The sequence below is a fragment of the Eschrichtius robustus genome, chromosome 11, assembly GCF_028021215.1.
Source record: "Eschrichtius robustus isolate mEscRob2 chromosome 11, mEscRob2.pri, whole genome shotgun sequence".
In the NCBI taxonomy this organism is placed as follows: Eukaryota; Metazoa; Chordata; class Mammalia; order Artiodactyla; family Eschrichtiidae; genus Eschrichtius; species Eschrichtius robustus.
This window is the reverse complement of record NC_090834.1, coordinates 58,320,987-58,342,516: the sequence shown is the minus strand read 5'-3', so window position 1 is coordinate 58,342,516 and position 21,530 is coordinate 58,320,987. Positions and strand designations below refer to the sequence as shown.

Genomic DNA, 21,530 nt, shown 5'->3' with positions numbered 1-21,530 from the left:
GTACACTGCTGAACTGTGCATTTTTCTATATAAAGATTTAACAAATGCAGTGGAGGAACATACAAGAATCATAGTTCATGAGCTACATATGACCTTACAGAGCATTCAGTCCAATTTATTCATTTTACAGATGAGAAAGAAACTGAAGCCCAGAGAAGGTCATGGAGTTGTCACACAACAAGTGGAAACATTGCAATAGGGACAAAACCCCAAACAGGATATTTTATTTTTTTTAACAGATGCATTTATTATTTTTTAAAATAAATTTATTTATTTGTTTATTTATTTATTTTTGGCTGCGTTGGGTCTTCGTTGCTGCGCGCGGGCTTTCTCTAGTTGCGGTGAGTGGGGGTTACTCTTCGTTGCGGTGTGCGGGTTTCTCATTGTGGTGGCCTCTCTTGTTGCGGAGCATGGGCTCTAGGCGCACAGGCCTCAGCAGCTGTGGCATGGGGGCTCAGTAGTTGTGGCTCACAGGCTCTACAGTGGAGGTTCAGTAGTTGCAGCACATGGGCTTAGTTGCTCCGCGGCATGTGGGATCTTCCCAGGCCAGGGCTCAAACCTGTGTCCCCTGCATTGGCAGGCAGATTCCTAACCACTGCACCACCAGGGAAGCCCCAGGATATTTTTAAATGTTATTACTTAGAGAATCGTGAACACATAGTTGGTTGATAAGCCTAACTCCTGGTATATCGTATGTACAGCAATGTTTCCAACCCTGTTGACAACAACTATGTAAGTGAATTAGGAGAACACAGAGGAAGAGAAAGAAAGAAAGGGAAAAGGGAGATGGTTAGAGTAAGAAAGAAAAAAGAGTATCTGAGATTTGTAGTTTTAAGAGGCTTACCTTTTTGGCCTCAGTTTCAAATACAGTATTTGTTCCAGAGGCCCAGGCCCATGTCCAGAGCTTAGAATCCTGCTTCTGACATTACAGAGAACTCTTGAGAACTTCTTGGGAAACCTCTCCTTGGGTCTGCTTAGTCTCAGTGCACAAAATTCTTTAATCTGGCCTTTCCAATAGCCCTATCTAAACCAATAGGAAATACAGCCTATATGTAGGAAGAGAAAGGCTTTTTACCCCAGGACAATTCTTTAATTCTATATTGGAGGAACTCCATTAAGAGTTGTTATTTCTTAAATCTCATAACAACTCAAGTGTTAATCACAGATTCCAAAAGAAAGCCATGACTGCAAGCAATAATAGCCACAAAATTACTACCAACTCTTAATAAGGCCACAGTTTGCATAACCTTTTTCACACCTTTAGCCTTATAATTCATTCAGCAATTCTATGAGGTAAATATTATTATGTACCTATATTACAGGTAAGACAACTGAGGTGAAGAAAGGTAGAGCAACTTACCAAAGGTCACAGAGTCAGGGATGGTCAACAGTGATAACCTCAAGTGCTTGAACTCCAACATAGCTGCTTCTACATGCACTGTGCCTTCCCCATATTGCAGGTGAATGTGAATGGATGTCATTAAATGCAAATTTGTTTTAAAGTTAAAAGAACTAACTAACTCATTTCTACTAAAGGCATTAGTCTGAACATCTCTAGGATGGGGAAACTTCAAATACTATATGGTGTCTGAGGACCTAGAAGAATTAAAGAGCACAGTACAGAAGTCAAGAGACAATGGCTGAAATGCAGACTCCATGCACTGCAACCATGCGGCATGTGACCTTGGGCAGGTCCTTGACTCTCTGGGCCCAAGAGTATCACTGTCGTACAGTGGAAAGGTGCTTGGACTCATGGAGAAGAGCTAAAATCCCAGTTCACCCACTCCTAACTAGAAGACCTTGGGCAAGTTACTTTAAAACTATGAACCTCAGTTTGCTGTCTACAGAGTGAAATATTTATCTCCCTGAAAGGATCAGTACATTTCACAAACATGAAAGTTCCTAGTATAATATGTGGTAACATATTAGGCATTAGGCATTCAATTAGGTAATAGGCATTCAATAAATAGTAGCTTGGTTATTGCTGTTACTATTTTATGGTTATTATTATTGTGTTATTGCTATTTGTTATTAATATTTTTATTATTGTTGTTCTTATTATTTTGAGGCTCAAATAAGGTAAAGAAAATGTATTTACTTTGTAGAAGCTAAAGAGATTTACGAACATGAGTTATCATTAAATGAAGGAAAGGGTCAGAGTAAGATTTCCCAACCCACTCATTAAGACAGAGAAACTGTGGCTGAGGAAAAAGAAGAATGAATCACCTGATTTCATGAAACTAGAGATTAAAGGCTTGAGGAAATAAAGTGGAAAAAGAAGGCTGCAACCCTATCCATCCTATCTTTGGCCAAATCTATTTAGCTTCCTGTTAGCATGGGAAATGAGGCTGACATTGCAAAATCCCAGGTTGCAGTACAGCCATCCAAGTCTCATCACAGATCACTGACCTTGTTTATTTTTTCAAGATTTATTTTTAAGAAGCCCCTCATTAGTTCAGCTGAGCTAATCTAAGCTCAAGGCAGTAAAAAACTCCAAACTGGAGAGGGAAACACTGACGTAGTCCAGTTTTTAAATCAACTTTGTTAAAATCTTCCCAAGCTTGGAGAATCCCACCTTGGTTGTGAAAATGCAGCCAGAAAAGAATTCTAAACTACAGGCTGTAGGACTTCTTAGAATAAACCAAAGGCTCCAGATCCTAGCCACAGGAACCAGACTTTCCCACAGGGAATTCTGCAACTCAGCGCCACCTATCACAGGCCCTCAGTTACAGCTTCTTGCAATCATTTATGCATCCCCCCAGGCACACACTGAAGCCACGCTGGAGGTCAGCATTAGGTAATGCCCACAGACATTCTACCCATTGCCAGCTCAAATCTCAACCACTAACGCAGCCCACAGAGAACTCTTCTTTCTCATCTCCCAAATCCCCTTAGACCCCAAAACTACAACTCTGGAAATTCTGACGCTGAAAGTCTGGGTGGGACCCAGGCAGCTGTATTTCAGAAAAGCACCATGAGTGAGTCAGTTGTGTAAGCTGGGTTGGGAACAACTAACAGAGATAGAATGTTGTGACGTAATACTTTAGGAAGACTTAGTTCCACACTCATCCCTGCCACTTTCCAGGTGTGAGACCTTGATCAATTTACTTTTCTCTAAGCCTCAGCCTCCCCAGATGAAAATGAATTGTTGTATCAGATAAAACAAGAAATGAGGTTTCCTTTAAAAATAAAATAGTTCAGGGCTGGAGATGGCGAAGACGGTGGAGTAGGAAGACCCTGAACTCACTTGTTCCCACAGACACGCCAAAATTACAACAATTTACAGAGCAACTACCTATGAGAATGACCCGAAGACTAGCAGAAAAGATTTACCACACCTAAACACGTAGAGAAGGAACCACAGCAGGATGGGTAGAAAGAGCAGAGATGCAGTATAGTCAGGACCCACTCCCCTGGGCCAGTAACCCCAAAACAGGAGGAATATCACAATTGCAGAGGTTCTCCGCAAGGCGAGGGGTTGAAGCCTCACATTGGGCTCCCCATCCAGAGGGTCCTGAACCAGGAAGATGAGCCCCCAGAAAGTCTGGCTTTGAAAACCAGTGGGTCCTCTGTTCAGGAGGGCTGGAGGAAAGAGACTACACTCTTATTAAAGGGGCACACTCAAAAGTTCACATACTCTGAGTTCCAGTGTAGAGGCAGTAGTTTGAAAAGACCCTGAGTCAGACACATTTGCTAATGTTGGAGAGCCTCACAGAGAGTCAGGAGGCAACTGGGACTCTCCTGGGGGAAAGCGTTGCTTCTCTGGTAATTCAGAGGAGAAATGGTATCTTTTTATTGAAGCATAGTTGATTTACGATGTTGTGTTAGTTTCAGGTGTACAGCATAGTGATTCAAATTAATTTTTGCAAATTATATTCCATTATAGGTTTTTACAAGATATTCGGTATAATTCCCCTGTGCTATACAGTAAATCCTTGCTGCTTATCTATTTTATATATAGTAGTTTACATCTAGTTTGTATCTGTTAATCCCATACCCCTAATTTGCCCCTTCCTCTTTCCCTCTCCCCTTTGGTAACCACAAATTTGTCTTCTATGTCTGTGAGTCTCTTTCTGTTTTATATACAGATTCATTTGTATTAATTTTTTTAAATTCATACTAAATCTTTTTTCTTTTGTTTTCTATTTTTTTTAACATCTTTATTGGAGTATAATTGCTTAACAATGCTGTTAGTCTCTGCTTTACAACAAAGTGAATCAGCTATACATATACATATATCCCCGTATCTCCTCCCTCTTGCGTCTCCCTCACACCCTCTCTATCCCGCCCCTCTAGGTGGTCACAAAGAACAGAGCTAATCTCCCTGTGCTATGCGGCTGCTTGCCACTAGCTATCGATTTTACATTTGGTAGTGTGTATATGTCCATGCCACTCTCTCACTTTGTCCCGGTTTACCCTTCCCCCTCCCCATGTCCTCAAGTCCATTCTCTATGTCTGCATCTTTATTCCTGTCCTGCCCTTAGGTTCTTCAGAACCACTTTTTTTTTTTTTTGTAGATTCCATATATATGTGTTAGCATACAGTATTTGTTTTTCTCTTTCTGACTTACTTCACTCTGTATGACAGGCTCTAGGTCCATCCACCTCACTATAAATAACTCAATTTCGTTTCTTTTTATGGCTGAGTAATATTCCATTGTATATATGTGCCACATCTTCTTTGTCCATTCATCTGTCGATGGACACTTAGGTTGCTTCCATGTCCTGGCTATTGTAAATAAAGTTGCAGTGAACACCGTGGTACATGACTCTTTTTGAATTATGGTTTTCTCAGGGTATATAACCAGTAGTGGGATTGCTAGGTAGTATGGTAGTTCTATTTTTAGTTTTTGAAGGAACTTCCATACTGTTCTCCATAGTGGCTGTATCAATTTACATTCCCATCAACAGTGCAAGAGGGTTCCATTTTCTCCACACCCTCTCCAGCATTTGTTTGTAGATTTTTTGATGATAGCCTTTCTGACCAGTGTGAGGAGATACCTCATTGTAGTTTTCAACTGCATTTCTCTAATGATTAGTGATGTTGAGCATCCTTTCATGTGTTTGTTGGCAATCTGTATATCTTCTTTGGAGAAATGTCTATTTAGGTCTTCTGCCCATTTTTGATTGGGTTCTTTGTTTTTTTAATATTGAGCTGCATGAGCTGCTTGTAAATTTTGGAGATTAATTCTTTGTCAGTTGCGTCATTTGCAAATATTTTCTCCTATTTGGAGGGTTGTTGTTTCATCTTGTTTATGGTTTCCTTTGCTGTGAAAAGCTTTTAAGTTTCATTAGGTTCCATTTGTTTGTTTTTGTTTTGTTTTCATTTCCATTTCTCTATGAGGTGGGTCAAAAAGTATCTTGCTGTGATTTATGTCATAGAGCATTCTGCCTATGTTTTCCTCTAAGAGTTTTATAGCATCTGGCCTTAAATTTAGGTCTTTAATCCATTTTGAGTTTATTTTTGTGTAAGGTGTTAGGGAGTGTTCTAATTACATTCTTTTACATGTAGCTGTCCAGTTTTCCCAAGCACCACTTATTGAAGAGGCTGTCTTTTCTCCATTGTATATTCTTGCCCCCTTTATCAAAGATAAGTTCGCCACATGTGTGTGGGTTTATCTCTGGGCTCTCTATCCTGTTCCACTGATCTATATTTCTGTGTTTGTGCCAGTACCATACTGTCTTGATTACTGTACCAATGTAGTATAGTCGGAAGTCCGGGAGCCTGATTCCTCCAGCTCCGTTTTTCTTTCTCAAGATTGCTTTGGCTATTCGGTGTCTTTTGTGTTACCATACAAATTATGAAACTTTTTGTTCTAGTTCTGTGAAAAATGCCCTTAGTAGTTTCATAAGGACTGCACTGAACCTGTAGATTGTTTGGGTAGTATAGTCATTTTCACAATTTTGATTCTTCCAATCCAAGAACATGGTATATCTCTCCATCTGTTTTTATCATCTTTAATTTCTTTCATCAGTGTCTAACAGTTTTCTGCATACAGGTCTTTTGTCTCCTTAGGTAGGTTTATTCCTAGGTATTTTATTCTTTTTGTTGCAATGGTAAATGGGAGTGTTTCCTTAATTTCTCCTTCAGATTTTTCATCATTAGTATATAGGAATGCAAGAGATTTCTGTGCATTAATTTTGTATCCTGCTACTTTACCAAATTTATTGATTAGCTCTAGTAGTTTTCTGGTAGCATCTTTAGGATTCTCTATGTATAGTATCATGTTATCTGCAAAGAGTGATGGCTTTACTTCTTCTTTTCCAATTTGGATTCCATTTATTTCTTTTTCTTCTCTGATTGCTGTGGCTAGGACTTCCAAAACTATGTTGAATAATAGTGGTGAGAGTGGGCAACCTTGTCTTGCTCCTGATCTTAGTGGAAATGGTTTCAGATTTTCACCATTGAGGACGATGTTAGCTGTGGGTTTGTCATATATGGCCTTTATTATGTTGAGCTAAGTTCCATCTCTGCCTACTTTCTGGAGGGTTTTTACCATAAATTGGTGTTGAATTTTGCCAAAATCTTTTCTGCATCTATTCAGATGATCATATGGTTTTTATCCTTCAATTTGTTAATATGGTTTATCACATCGATTGATTTGCGTATATTGAAGAATCCTTGCATTCCTGGGGTAAACCCCACTTGATCATGGTGTATGATCCTTTTAATGTGCTGTTGGATTCTGTTTGCTAGTATTTTGTTGAGGATTTTTGCATCTATGTTCATCAGTGATTTGGATGTAGTTTTCTTTTTTTGTGACATCTTTGTCTGGTTTTGGTATCAGAGTGATGGTAGCCTCGTATAATGTATTTGGGAGTGTTCCTCCCTCTGCTATATTTTGGAAGAGTTTGAGAAGGATAGGTTTTAACTCTTCTCTAAATGTTTGATGGAATTCGCTGGTGAAGCCATCTGGTACTGGGCTTTTGTTTGTTGGAAGATATTTAATCACAGTCTCACTCTCAGTGCTTGTGATTGGTCAGTTTATATTTTCTCTTTCTTCCTGGTTCAATCTCGGAAGGTTGTGCTTTTCTAAGAATTTGTCCATTTCTGCCAGGTTGTCCATTTTATTGGCATAGAGTTGCTTGTAGTAATCTCTCATGATCCTTTGTATTTCTGCAGTGTCAGTGGTTACTTCTCCTTTTTCATTTCTAATTCTATTGATTTGAATCCTTTCCCTTTTTTTCTTGATGAGTCTGGCTAATGGTTTATTAATTTTGTTCATCTTCTCAAAGAACCAGCTTTTAGATTTATTGATGTTTGCTATTGTTTCCTTCATTTCTTTTTCATTTATTTCTGATCTGATCTTTATGATTTCTTTCCTTCTGCTAACTTTGGGGTTTTTTTGTTCTTCTTTCTCTAGTTGCTTTAGGTGTAAGGTTAAGTTGTTTATTTGAGATGTTCCTTGTTTCTTGAGGTAGGATTGTATTACCATAAACTTCCCTCTTAGAACTGCTTTTGCTGCATCCCATAGGTTTTGGGTCGTCATGTTTTCATTGTCATTTGTTTATAGGTATTTTTTTATTTCCTCTTTGATTTCTTCAGTGATCTCTTGGTTATTAAGTAGTGTATTGTTTAGCCTCCATATGTTTGTAACAGGTTTTTTCCTGTAATTGATATCTAGCCTCATAGCACTTTGGTCAGAAAAGATACTTGATACAATTTCAATATTCTTAAATTTACCAAGGCTTGATTTGTGACCCAAGATATGATCTATCCTGGAGAATGTTCCATGAGCACTTGAGAAGAATGTGTATTCTGTTCATTTTGGATGGAATCTCCTAAAAATATCAATTAAGTCCATCTTGTTTAATGTATCATTTAAAGCTTGTGTTTCCTTATTTATTTTCATTTTGGATGATCTGTCCATTGGTGAAAGTGGGGTGTTAAAGCCCCCCTACTATGATTGTGTTACTGTCGATTTCCCCTTTTACGGCTGTTAGCATTTGCCTTATATATTGTGGTGCCCCTATGTTGGGTGCATAAACATTTACAATTTCTTTGTCTTCTTCTTGGATTGATCCCTTGATCATTATGTAGTGTCCTTCTTTGTCTCTTGTAATAGTCTTCATTTTAAAGTCTATTTTGTCTTATATTAGAATTGCTACTCCAGCTTTCTTTTGATTTCCATTTGCATGATATATCTTTTTCCATACCCTCACTTTCAGTCTGTATGTGTCCCTAGGTCTGAAGTAGGTCTCTTGTAGGCAGCATATATATGGGTCTTCTTTTTTATCCATTCAGCCAGTCTGTCTTTGGTTGAAGCATTTAATCCATTTACATTTAAGGTAGTTATCAATATGCATGTTCCTATTACCATTTTCTTAATTGTTTTGGGTTAGTTATGGTAGGTTTTTTCCTTCTCTTGTGTTTCCTGCCTAGAGAAGTCCCTTTAGCATTTGTTGTAAAGCTGGTTTGGTGGTGATGAATTCTCTTAGCTTTTGCTTCTCTGTAAAGGTTTTAATTTCTCCATCAAATCTGAATAAGATCCTTGCTGGGTAGAGTAATCTTGGTTGTAGGTTTTCCCCTTTCATCACTTTAAATATGTCCTGCCACTCCCTTCTGGCTTGCAGAGTTTCTGCTGAAAGATCAGCTGTTAACCTTATGGGGATTCCCTTGTATGTTATTCACTGTTTTTCCCTTGCTGCTTTTAATATTTTTTCTTTGTATTTAATTTTTGATAGTTTGATTAATATGTGTCTTGGCGTGTTTCTCCTTGGATTTACCCTGTATGGGACTCTCTGTGCTTCTAGGACTTGATTAACTATTTCCTTTCCCATACTAGGGAAGTTTTCAACTATAATCTATTCAAATATATTCTCAGTCCTTTTCTTTTTCTCTTCTTCTTCTGGGACCCCTATAATTCGAATGTTGGTGCGTTTAATGTTGTCCCAGAGGTCTCTGCGACTGTCGTCAATTCTTTTCATTCTTTTTCCTTTATTCTGCTCTGCAGTAGTTATTTCCACTATTTTATCATCCAGGTCACTTATCTGTTCTACTGCCTCAGTTATTCTGTTGTTGATTCCTTCTAGAGAATCTGAAATTTCATTTATTGTGTTGTTCATCATTGTTTGTTTGCTCTTTAGTTCTTCTAGGTCCTTGTTAAACGTTTCTTGTATTTTCTCCATTCTATTTCCAAGATTTTGGATCATCTTTACTATCATTACTCTGAATTCTTTTTCAGGTAGACTGCCTATTTCCTCTTCATGTGTTTTGCCTGGTGGGTTTTTACCTTGCTCCTTCATCTGCTGTGTGTTTCTCTGTCTTCTCATTTTGCTTAACTTACTGTGTTTGGGGTCTCCATTTCGCAGGCTTCAGTTCGTAGTTCCCGTTGTTTTTCTTGTCTGCCCCCAGTGGGTAAGGTTGGTTCAGTGGGTTGTGTAGGCTTCCTGGTGGAGCGAACTGGTGCCTGTGTTCTGGTGGATGAGGCTGGATCTTGTTTTTCTGGTCGGTCGGACCACGTCCAGTGGTGTGTTTTGGGGTGTCTGTGACCTTATTATGATTTTAGGCAGTCTCTCTGCTAATGGGTGTGGTTGTGTTCCTCTCTTGCTAGTAGTTTGGCACAGAGTGTCCAGCACTGTAGCGTGCTGGTCACTGAGGGGAGCTGGGTGTTAGCATTGAGGTGGAGATCTCTGGGAGAGCTTTTGCCATTTGATATTACATGGAGCTGGGAGGTCTCTGGTGGACCAATGTCCTGAACTCAGCTCTCCCACCTCAGAGGCACAGGCCTGACACCTGGCCGGAGCACCAAGACCCTGTCAGCCACATGGCTCAGAAGAAAACGGAGGAAAAAAGAGAAAGGAAGGAAGGAAGGAAGGGAGGGAGGGAGGAAGGAAGGAAGAAAGAAAGAAAGAGAAAGAAAGAAAGAAAGAGGGAGAGAGAAAGAAAGAAAGAAAGAAAGAAAGAAAGAAAGAAAGAAAGAAAGAAAGAAAGAAAGAAAAAAGTTATTAAAATAAAAAATTTGAAAAATTATTAAAAATTAAAAAATTTATACGTAATAAAAGAAAGAAAGAAGAGAGCAACCAAACCAAAAAACATATCCAGCAATGATAACAAGTGCTAAAACTATACAAAAGAAACGACAGACAGAACACTAGGACAAATGGTAAAAGAAAAGCTATACAGACAAAATCACACAAAGAACCATACCCATACACACTCACAAAAAGAGGATAAGGAAAAATATATGTATCTATGTATAAAAAAATAAAAAAGGAGGAGAGCAACCAAATCAATAAACAAATCTACCAATGATAATAAACTGTAAATATTAAACTAAATAAACCTAAAACCAGAAACAAATTAGATGCAGAAAGTAAACCCTAAGTCTACAGTTGCTCCCGAAGTCCACTGCCTCAATTTTGGGATGATTCATTGTCTATTCAGGTATTCCAGAGATGCAGGGTACATCAAGTTGATTGTGCAGATTTAATCCACTGCTCCTGAGGCTGCTGGGAGAAATTTCACTTTCTCTTCTTTGTTCACAGTTCCTGGGGTTCAGCTTTGGATTTGACCCCACCTGTGCATGTAGGTCGCCTGAGGGTGTCTCTTCTTCACTCAGACAGGACAGGGTTAAAGTAGCAGCTGGTTAGGGGGCTCTGGGTCACCGAGGCCGGGGGGAGGAAGCGTTACAGAATGCGTGGTGAGCCTGTGATGGCAGAGGCCAGCATGACGTTGCAACAGCCTGAGGTGCGCCGTGTGTTCTCCCGGGGAGGATGTCCCTGGATCACGGGACCCTGGCAGTGGTGGGCTGCACAGGCTCTCAGGAGGGGAGGTGTGGGTAGTGACCTGTGCTTGTACACTGGCTTCTTGGTGGCTGCAGCAGCAGCCTTAGCGTTTCATGCCTGTCTCTGGTGTCCGTGCTGATAGCCACGGCTCACTCCTGTCTCTGGAGCTCATTTAGGCAGTGCTCTGAATCCCCTCTCCTCATACTCCCCAAACAATGTTCTCTTGCCTCTTAGGCAGTTCCAGACTTTTCCCCGGACTCCTTCCTGGCTAGCTGGGGTGCACTAGCCTCCTTCAGGCTGTGTTCACGCAGCCAACCCCAGTCTTCTCCCGGGGATCTGACCTCCAAAGCTGGAGCCTGGTCGGCACGGATCCTCTGTGCGGGAATCTCTCTGCTTTGCCTTCTGCACCCCTGTTGCTGTGCTCTCCTCCGTGGCTCCGAAGCTTCCCCCTTGCCACCCCCGTCTCTGCCAGTGATGGGGCTTCCTATTGTGTGGAAGCTTTTCCTCTTTCACAGCTCCCTCCCAGAGGTGCAGGTCCCATCCCTATTCTTTTGTCTCTGTTTTTTCTTTTTTCTTTTGCCCTACCCAGGTACATGGGGAGTTTCTTGCTTTTTGGGAAGTCTGAGGTCTTCTGCCAGCGTTCAGTATGTGTTCTATAGGAGCTATTCCACAGGTAGATGTATTTCTGATGTATATGTGGGGAGGAAGGTGATCTCCATGTCTTACTCCTCCACCATCTTGAAGGTCTCCTTCATTTGTATTATTTTTTAGATTCCACATATACTTATTTCACTAAGCATAATATTCTATACACTATGCTACAAATGGCAATATTTCATTCTTGTTTATAGCTGAGTAATATTCATTGTATATATAAATGTATATACCACATCTTCTTAAGCCAATCTTCTGTTGATGGGCACTTGGGTTGCTTTCATGTCTTGTCTATTATAAATAGTGCTGCTATGAACATTGGGTTGCCCGTATCTTTTTGAATTAGTGTTTTCATTTTTTCCAGATATATATTGAGGAGTGGACTTGCTGATCATATGGTAGCTCTATCTTTAGTTTTTAAAGGAAGCTCCAGACTGTTTTCCACAGTGGCTGCACCAATTTACTTTCCTACTAACAGTGTACCTGGGTTCCCTTTTCTCCACATCCTCTCTAACATTTGTTATTTGTAGCCTTTTTGATATCAGCCACTCTGACCAGTGTGAGGTGATATCTCACTGTGGTTTTAATTTGCATTTATCTAATAATTACCAATGTCAAGCATCTTTTTATGTGCCTGTTGGCCATCTGTATGTCCTCTTTGGAAAAATGTCTACTTAGGTCTCCTGCCCAGTTTTTGATTGGATTTTTTTTTCATATTGAGTTGTATGAGCTGTTTGTATACTTTAGATATTAACCCCTTGTCAGTTGCATCATTTGCACATATTTTCTCCCATTCCATAGGTTGCCTTTTTGTTTTGTTGATGTTTTCCTTTGCTGTGAAGAGCTTTTAAGTTTGATTAGGTCCCATTTGTTTATTTTGCTTTTATTTCTTTTGCCTTGGGAGACTGACCAAAGAAAATATTGCTACGATTTATGTCAGAGAATGTTTTGCTTATGTTCTCTTCTAGGAGCTTTATGGTACCATGTCTTACATTTAGGTCTTTAAACCACGTTGAGTTTATTTTTGTGTATGGTGTGAGGGAATGTTCTACTTTCATTGTTTTACATGTGGCTGTCCAGTGTTCCCAGCACCACTTATTGATTAGACTGTCTTTTCTCCATTGTATATTCTTGCCTCCTTTGTTGTAGATTAATTCACCATAAATGCATGAGCTCTTCTTGAAGAGACTATTAAAGGATGAACTTCAGCCAAGAAGAGATAAATGGAAAAGCTACAGCAAAAGGATTGTCTTGAGCAGTGAATTTATTTAACTGAAAGACTAAGACTAAAACAAATACAGGTATAATGTAAATATTATAAATATTGCCAGTATAGAGATGATAAACTAGGAGGGGAAGAGGAATAGCAAATTTAAGTTTGCTGATTATTTATCACTCAGTTTATTTTCTGGGGGTGGTAGTGGTGGTGGTTCAGAAGATATCAACTAGTGCTAATAAATCAAGTGAGAGAGGTATATTATCCAAGTAAGGATTTCTATAGAATAGTGCTGGCTAGTTTTGCATCTCCCCACACATTCTCTTAATGATCGTAGAAAGCAACAAGGAGAGAAAAAACACCCAGAAACACCCCTTGAAACAAAGGAATAGGGAAGAGTACAAACCTCAAGTTAAGCAAAGGTGTGTAAATAAAGCCCAGAAAGCAGCAGAGTTGGTGCTGGATCTGCTAGTGGTGAGGAGAGACCAGGGAGAGCTGTGAAGAAAAGTGAAAAATGCAGAGAGGCTTTTGTGGGGGTGGCATCTGGAAAATTTCAATGAAGTTTTACCCTAAGAAGGAGAGATCTCGTGTTGAACAGGAACTACTGAGAGCAGGTCTGAATCCTGGCAGTGAGAGCACTGGCACTGAAAGAAAAGGAGTTTCAAGAATTCCCTGGTGGTCCAGTGGCTAAGACTCCATGCTTCCAATACAGGGGGTGTGGGTTTGATCCCTGGTTGGAGAACTAAGATCCCACAAGCCATGTGGCACAGCCAAAAAAAAAAAAAAAAGACTATATTATTTAAAAAAAAAAAAAAGAAAGGAGTTTCAAAGTTGAAGGTACTAGAAGGAAGTCTTAGAAGACTGCTTCTAATGGAAAGGGAGGGAGGCATATAGGAAGGTGGTGGCATCCTATGGAGGCAGCAGCCAGTTTCTAAAGAAAAGTAAGGAGGAACCTGACATTAGGGATGCTATTGCAACAAGCTAGAATAGAAAGATCATGGGGAAACTGTTTCCCAAAAGGTCACTATACATTAAAGAAACTGTCTATAATTTGAGCAAGAAGAGAAGGAGCTCTAGAACTAAGAAAAGTGGAAATTATCCAAGATTCTCTTCTTCTATCACATTATAGAGTTGCCCTACTAACTGGTCCATGAAGTTCAATATATTCTATTATGAACAAGAAAAATTACACTGAAGTATTTTTACAGGGACACTGTGAGAATGAACAGAAAATAATAATCATAACTTCTAGGCAAGAAAATGCATACAAAAAAAATTATGCCATGAAGCAAATTAAAACTCCAACATGAAGTAAATAAAATTTTTAAACAAGCAACTACATATCTGAAAGAGTACCATGAAGCAAAAATGAAAAATCTCAGAGAGGATATGGGAAAGCAATAGAAAGATATGAAACAGAAACTGACAGGACTGAATAAAAATGAAGAAAAAGACAAAGACTACTTGCAAGGAATATAAAGGATATAAGTTGAGTAAGTGGCATAGAGAATAGCAATGTCCAAATTCAAGAAAATAAAACAAATGAAGAAAATAATAAAAAAGGATTAGAGAGAACTTGTAACGAACAATCCAAAAAGGAAATTTTTTAAAAATCCACTTACAATAGAACCAAAAAGAAATGAAAGTCTTGAACACTGAAACCTACCAAAAAACCCTGCTGAAAGAAATTAAAGAAAATATAAATAAATGGAAATATACATCATGTTCATGGATTGGAAGACTTAATATTGTTGAGATGACAATACTACCCAGACTACACTACAGATTCAATGCAATCTCCATCAAGTTCCCAATGGCATGTTTTAATATTAAAATTCATGTGAATTGCAAGGGAACCTGGAAAGCCAAACAATCTTGAAAAAGAAGAAAAAATTTGGAGGAAATACACTCCTCCTGATTTTAAATCTTACCACAAAGCACAGTAATCAAAACAGTGTGATACTGGCATAAATACAGACATATAGACCAATGGAATAGGACAGAGAGCCCAGAAATATGGTCAATTTATTTTAGGCAAGGGTAACAAGACCATTCAATGGGAAAGGGCAATCATTTCAACAAGTGGTACTGGGAAAACTGGATATCCTCATGCAAAAGAATGAAGTTGGACCCTTACTTTATACCATATATGAAAATGAACTCAAAATGGATCAAAGACCTAAAGGTCTGTGCTAAAATTATAAAACTCTTAGAAGAAAACATAGGGGGAAATCTTCATGACAAAACACTCAAAAGAATATACTCAAAAGAATTAAAAGCAAGGATATGAATAGGTATTTGTGTACCCATGTTTATAGCAGCATTATTCACAATAACCAAAAGATGGAAACAACCCAGATGTCTACCAATTGATGAATAAATAAACAAAACATGGTATACACATACAATGGAGTACTATTCAGTCTTAAAAAGGAAGAAAATTCTAACACGTTATGACAGGGATGAACCTTAAAGACATCATGCTAAGCAAAGTAAGCCAGTCACGATAGGACAAATACTGTATGATTCCACTCATATGAAGTACTTAGAGTAATCAAAATGATAGAAACCAAATGTAATAGAATAGTGGTTGCCAGAGACTGGGAGGAGGGGAGAAATGAGAGTTATTGTTTAATGGGTAAAGAGTTTCTAGGGTTTTTCCAGTTTTATTGAGGTATAATTGACAAAGAAAAATTTATATATTTAAGGTATAAAACTTGATTTTTATATACGTATATATTGTGAAATAATCACCACAATCAAGCTAATTAATCTCATATAAAATCACCTCAAATAGTTACCCTTTTCTTTACTTCTTTTTTTGTTGTGAAAACACTTGAGATTTACCCTCTTAGTAAATTTCCAGTATATATTCAGTATAGTTAACTACAGTCACATTGCTGTATGTTAGATCTCTAGAAATTATTCATCTTATAAAATTGAAACTTTGAACCATTTGACCAATATACCTCCATTTCTCCCTCCTCTTAGCAATCACCATTCTACTCTCTGCTTCTATGAGTTTGACTATTTTAAATTCCACGTATAAATGAGATCATGGGGTATTTGTCTTTCTGTATCTGGATTACTGCACTTAGCATAATGTGCTCCAAGTTCATTTATGGTGCTACAAATGTCAAGATCTCCTTCTTTTTTAAGGTTGAATAATATTCCACATGGGAAAGTAGCCAAGATACTCATACATATTGAGCAAATAAGAAAAAAAAAACACATCAAATTGGGGGGGAGAGGTTGAGACACAATTGCACCATAAACATCACCCTTAGCACAGCAACACACAACCAGGAAGGAACTCACAATTCCCAGCTTTTCCATGAGGAGCAAAGGATTTGGACCCCATATCTGATACCCCAACTTTTAAGACGTCTACCTGAGATATAGGTCCCTAAAATATCTAGCTTTGAAAGCCAAGGGGTCTGTGTCTACCAAACCCAAAACGCTCTAGTGAACTAAGAGGCAGTTCTTAAAGGGCTCATACATACTCACCATGGCTAACGCCCAGAGCCCAGTGAAGAGGCAGCAACTAAAACACAACCAGTCTTTCCATGAAGAAGATCTACTTGCTTACCTTAATAGACGTGGCCAGAGGGCAGACTTCAAATTTACCACATATCTAGGGACCACCTGTAATACTCTCCAGAGTCCATAGAGGCCAGTGGGCACCATCTTCATGCTCTCCCTCTGCCTCTCTCCAGATCATGAGTATCTCCCAGAAAGGAGTTTGTGCATATGTCTGGCACCTCGGTTTTTGCAGCTGCTGCCCAGTGCATGCCCATTGATCACCTGTCTCTGGTGGCCAGGGGGGCTTATGTTCACAGGTCCCACAGGACTATAACAGAGGAACAGTTCTTAACTGGCTATCCCCCTAGATCACAATGCAGAGGCAGCAGACAGAAACTCCCAGGCCTATTTGCTTATCTTAAAAGTTGCAGCCAGAGGGGCAAGCTTCTGATTTAACACACATCTAGGGGCCTGCAATCCTCTCCAGATGACAGGTAGAACAGTGACTGCCATCTTTACTCTTTCCCTCTGCCCTGCCCCACATCACTCGTTTCTCTAAGAAAAGAGCTTGTGCACACATCTGGTGACCAGCCTTTTGTGGCTGCCACCCAAAGGACATATCCCACAACAGCCTGATTCTGGTGGCCAGTGGAGCTTGTATTCACAGGTTCAATGGGATGGTAGCAAAGAAAGAAAGAGTTCACAACTGCCAATCCCCCCAGGACTCAGTGCAAAGGGAACAGACAGAAACCCACAATTCCCAGTCTTCCCCTGAAAGTAGTATATTTGCATACTTTAAAAGCTTTTGCCTGAGGGTCTGGCTTCTAATCAGCCTCCGTCTAGGTGCTGACTAAGGTCATCCCCTTTGGGATACTGACAGATCTTGGAATTCCCTCAACTTCTGGAGCCACTAAGAACAAAGAAGTCTGTTTAGACAACCACAAATGTGTAAGAGACAAGCAAGGACTAGGGCAGGGTTGACAGATAAAGTTCAGTTCCTACACCACACCACTCCTTCAAGACTGGGAGAGGTAACTCTTTTATCTAATGCATAGAAACCAACACAGAGTCAAGGAAAAAGAAGAAATAGAGGAATATCTTCCAAATGAAAGAACAAGACCTTAATGAAAAGGAGATAAGTGGTTTATCTGATAAACAGTTCAAAATAATGATCGTAAAGATGATCACCAGATCAGGAGAACAAAGCATGAACAAAGAGAATTTCAACAAAGGAATAGAAAATATAAGAAAGTACCAATTAGAAACCACAGAGTGGAAAAATATAATAACTAAACTGAAAGATTCAACAGCAGACTAGATAAACAGAAGAATGGACCAATGAACTTGAAGACAGGATAGTAGAATTCATCCAATCAGAGGAGCAAAAAGAATGAAAAATAGTGAAGATAGCTTAACAGACTTATTGGGCCATATCAAGAGGAACAATATGCACAGTATAGAGGTTCCAGAAGTAAAAGAGAGAGTGAAAGAAGCAGAAAACTTCTTTGAAAAAATAATAGCTGAAAACTTCCCTAACCTGGGGAAGGAAACAGACATTTAGATCTGGGAAGTTCAGAGAGGTCCAATTAAGATGAATGGAGACACTGGACAAGACACATTATAATTAATTGTCAAAAGTTAAAGACAAGGAGAGAATCTTAAAAACAGCAAGAGAAAACAACTTGTTATGTAAAAGGGAACCCCCATAAGGCAATCAGCAGATTTTTCACCAGAAACCTTGCAGGCCAAAAGGGAGTACCACAATATATTCAAAGTGCTGCTGCTGACAAAGAATACTCTACCCACCTGAGTAATCCTTCATTACTGAAGGAAAGCTAAAGAGTTTTCTAGACAAGCAAAAGCTGAAAGATGAAAGAGTTCAGCACCACTAGACTGGCCTTACAAGAGATGTTAAAGGGACTTCTTTAGGTTGAAGCAAAGGGGCACTAAGTAATAACAGGAAAATATATAAAAGTGTAAATCTCACTAGTAAAGGTAAATATATAGTTAAATCTGGAAATAATTTAATGTTGTAATGGTGATGTGCTAATCACTTATATATCTAGTGTGAAGGATAAAAGACAAAAGTAGTAAAAAAATAACTACAATATTTTGTTAATGGATATGAAACAGGAGGGAAAGGGGCAGGGCACAAAATTTAAAAGAATGGCATAGCCTGAGGACACGACATAAACTGATTAGAACCAAATAGGTCCAAGATGGCTTCCACTAGTCAACCCAAGTTGACTTCCGCTAGACCTTTAGCCTCATCATAACACATCAGCAAGGTAAATGACACACCCACCAGCACCATGACAGTTCTGAGGCCAACCATCAAAGACCAAAAAGTGGGCAGTGGCCCAATTCCTGGAAATCCCCACCCCTTCCCCCAAAATAGTTGGAATAATCCTATGATCTTACCCAGCCCATAAAAACTAACCATATTTTGGGGCTGCTCTCGCCTTTTGAGATGGCCCACACTCTGTCTGTGGAGTGCGTTTCTCTATAAATAAATCCACTTCTTACCTATCACTTTGTCTCTCACTGAACTCTTCTGCAATGAGACCTCAAGAACCTGAGCTTCATTAAGTCCTGAAACCAGGGGTGTGATTTCAGTTAAAAGACTGTGGGTTTTGGCCAGGTGTGAGTCCCGGCCGCATGGGTTCAAGTCCCAATCTGAGGTGCACGGTTTCAGACACACAAGAGGTTAAATTGTGACATCAAAAACATAGATCATTGGTGGGAGAGTAAAGATGCAGAGCTTTAGTATGTGTTCAAATTTGTTATTACCAACTTAAAATACACTGTTATAAATATGTTTTACGTAAACCTCGTGGCAACCACAAAGCAAAAACCTATACTAGGTACACAAAAGATAAACAGATAGGAATCTAAGCATGCCACTACAGAAAATCATCAAGTCCAAAGACAAAGACAGAAGAAGAAAGGACAAAAGAATTACAGAACATCCAGAAAACAACTAATAAAATGATAAAAGCCCATACCTATTGATAATCGCTTTAAATGTAACTGGACTAAATTCTCTAATCAAAAGACATTCAGTGGCTGAATGAATAAAAAACAAGACCCAACTATATGCTGCCTGCAAGAGACTCACTTCAACTTTAAGGACATAGACAGACTGGAAGTGAAGGAATGGAAAAAGATATCCCATGCAAATGGAAAGCAAAAGAAAGCTGAAAGAAAAAAATTCCACTGGTGGTTGCACAGCACAACAATGTGAATGTACTTAATGCCACTGAATCATATACTTAAAAGTAGTAATAAAGATAAATTTTATGTTATATATATTTTATCACAAGTTTTAAAAAAACAAAAAAAGATTGCTATTAAAGTTTTGTTTGACTAATGTTGTCTATCCTACTTAACATGAACTCTCTGTTCCTCTCCTTTTCCAAATCCTACCCAATCTTCAAATTCCAGTTCTAATTCTTCCCAGGCTTCTTCCAATCCCAAAACATGTCACTTTTTTTCTGGATTCCAAGAACTATCACTGTCTGAATGAGTTCATTTGGCAATTAATGATTTTCTGTCTGGTAATAGGTCTTAAACTTTCTTAACTTAAATAATTATTTAGTTCTTTGTATGTATAAATAGTTAGATTTAACTTGACTTGATAATAACCTGATAGTCTTGATGTGATAATCTTGACTAGATAATCTTATACTAGATTAAATCTTATCTGAGGGAGTGGCAATATCCTATTCTTAGTGTCAGTCAAGAAGACAAGGTTCTAGAGCTTATGCCGGGGTTTGACTAATAACATATTTTAAAATAGTCCATTTTTATCCCATTGCGCCATTTCTTGCACTTGGTATATCCCAGGCATTTCTTCTTTCAGATGCTCCAGGTTGATAAAGCTCTAGACACTTGTGGCTCTGATTTTTACTCAAGGCTAGAATCACTGAGTGGGCATGGGATTATACCCATCACCCCATTGGGGAATCAGCCAACAACAAATGTGATTCCCACTTCATGCTGGATAACAATTTGTGTGTGGGATGAGATCTTTGCTGCCGACTCAAGCCCATGCCACCTCTCATTCTCTGACTCAGGATGGCATCACTTTGGCACTCATCCCCTAGTCTTTTGTCACCCTGAATGACCACAGAGGGGTCCAAAGAATACACCATTTACCTTCTGAGTTCCTGAGAGGTTGCCTTTACTTACATGCTGATATTCACCACAGATGAGATAAAACCTGTTAACACCCAGAGAACAACTAGCTCCAGCTCCAAGACTACAACAACCATTTTTCCCTTGCCTCTCCCCTTGAGATGTACTCTTTATAGAAAGACTAGACCAGAATGGTTTTCCTGAGAGCCTTAGTGGCTCTTCTGCACTCCTTTCTTGACTGCTCCACACCATCACTACCCTCAGGCACAGAGAGGAAGAGGAAGAAGTGGGCAAGTTGTGGCTAATCCTTCTTTGAAGACAGCCCTAAGGAGGAGAAGGACAGGCTGGATGTGGTGGAAAACGTAAAAGAGGATTCTTCTGAAGATTCAATACTGGGGGGCTTTTCAATTTGTTTTTCAGGATGAGGGATGTCTATGGAGGAAATTGTTTCATTCGCCTCTATGGCAGACAATGAAGTTTGCAAGGGGGTCTCTCTGGTCGACTCCCAGATGGGTGCTTGGGTGGGTTCAAAGGCCTTCATGGTGGGCACCGGTTGTCTAACGTCATCCTTGCGAGGCACTGGTGTCTTGATGGTTTTGCTGACTTGCTCTGGTTTGCTGGCTTTCTTCATGGGGACTACTGAAAAACAGCTAGGGTCTGGGTGTTTCCTTACACTCTTGGTTAAAGTTGGGTAGAGGGCTGCTTGAATCCAAGGGATTTCCATAAATCGGGCGGGAGTATCTATGGATATATGTGAAGGTTCTTGATTCTCACTTTTTCCAGTTCGGAGGCTTATACTGTGAGATTCTGTGGGATAGAAAAGACAAATACATAGATTCCTGAGATGTCACTTCTCCAATCTTTGCCAGTCACGTGGTAAAACTGTAGTCATCATTAAAATGTCAGCCTCTCACTTATCATCTCAGGTTCATTCCCCCTAGTTCTCGCCCTACCCAGGCTTTGGGCAGACTTTCCTATGGTTCCCAATTCATCAAGGTGCTGGAGTTTAAGAGAGACACTTCTCAACTCACTTTTTAGTTCTAGTAGGTTTTTTGTTTGACTCTTTAGAATTTTTAATGTAAATAATCATAAACTCAAATCAGGAGTTTTATTTCTTCCTTTATACCTATTACTTATCTTACTGAACTGGCTAGGATCTCCAACACAAGGCCAAATAGAAGTGGTGAGAGCAGATATCCTTGTTTTATTATTTTTTAAATTGAAATATAGTTGATTTACAAAGTTGTGTTAGTTTCTGGTGTACAGCAAAGAGA

The 21,530-nt window shown here is 39.2% G+C and overlaps 1 protein-coding gene across 1 annotated transcript in view; it reads right to left on the bottom strand.

Annotated features, from left to right (window-relative positions):
• Positions 1-20,557: 20,557 nt before the first annotated feature.
• The window catches only part of GDPD4 (glycerophosphodiester phosphodiesterase domain containing 4), a 157,080-nt gene continuing 156,107 nt past the window's right edge, over positions 20,558-21,530 (bottom strand). Inside the window, exon 17 of the mRNA XM_068556078.1 lies at positions 20,558-21,063. Within this exon, the coding sequence (XP_068412179.1) occupies positions 20,558-21,063 (506 nt within the window). The remainder of the gene's footprint in view (positions 21,064-21,530) is intronic.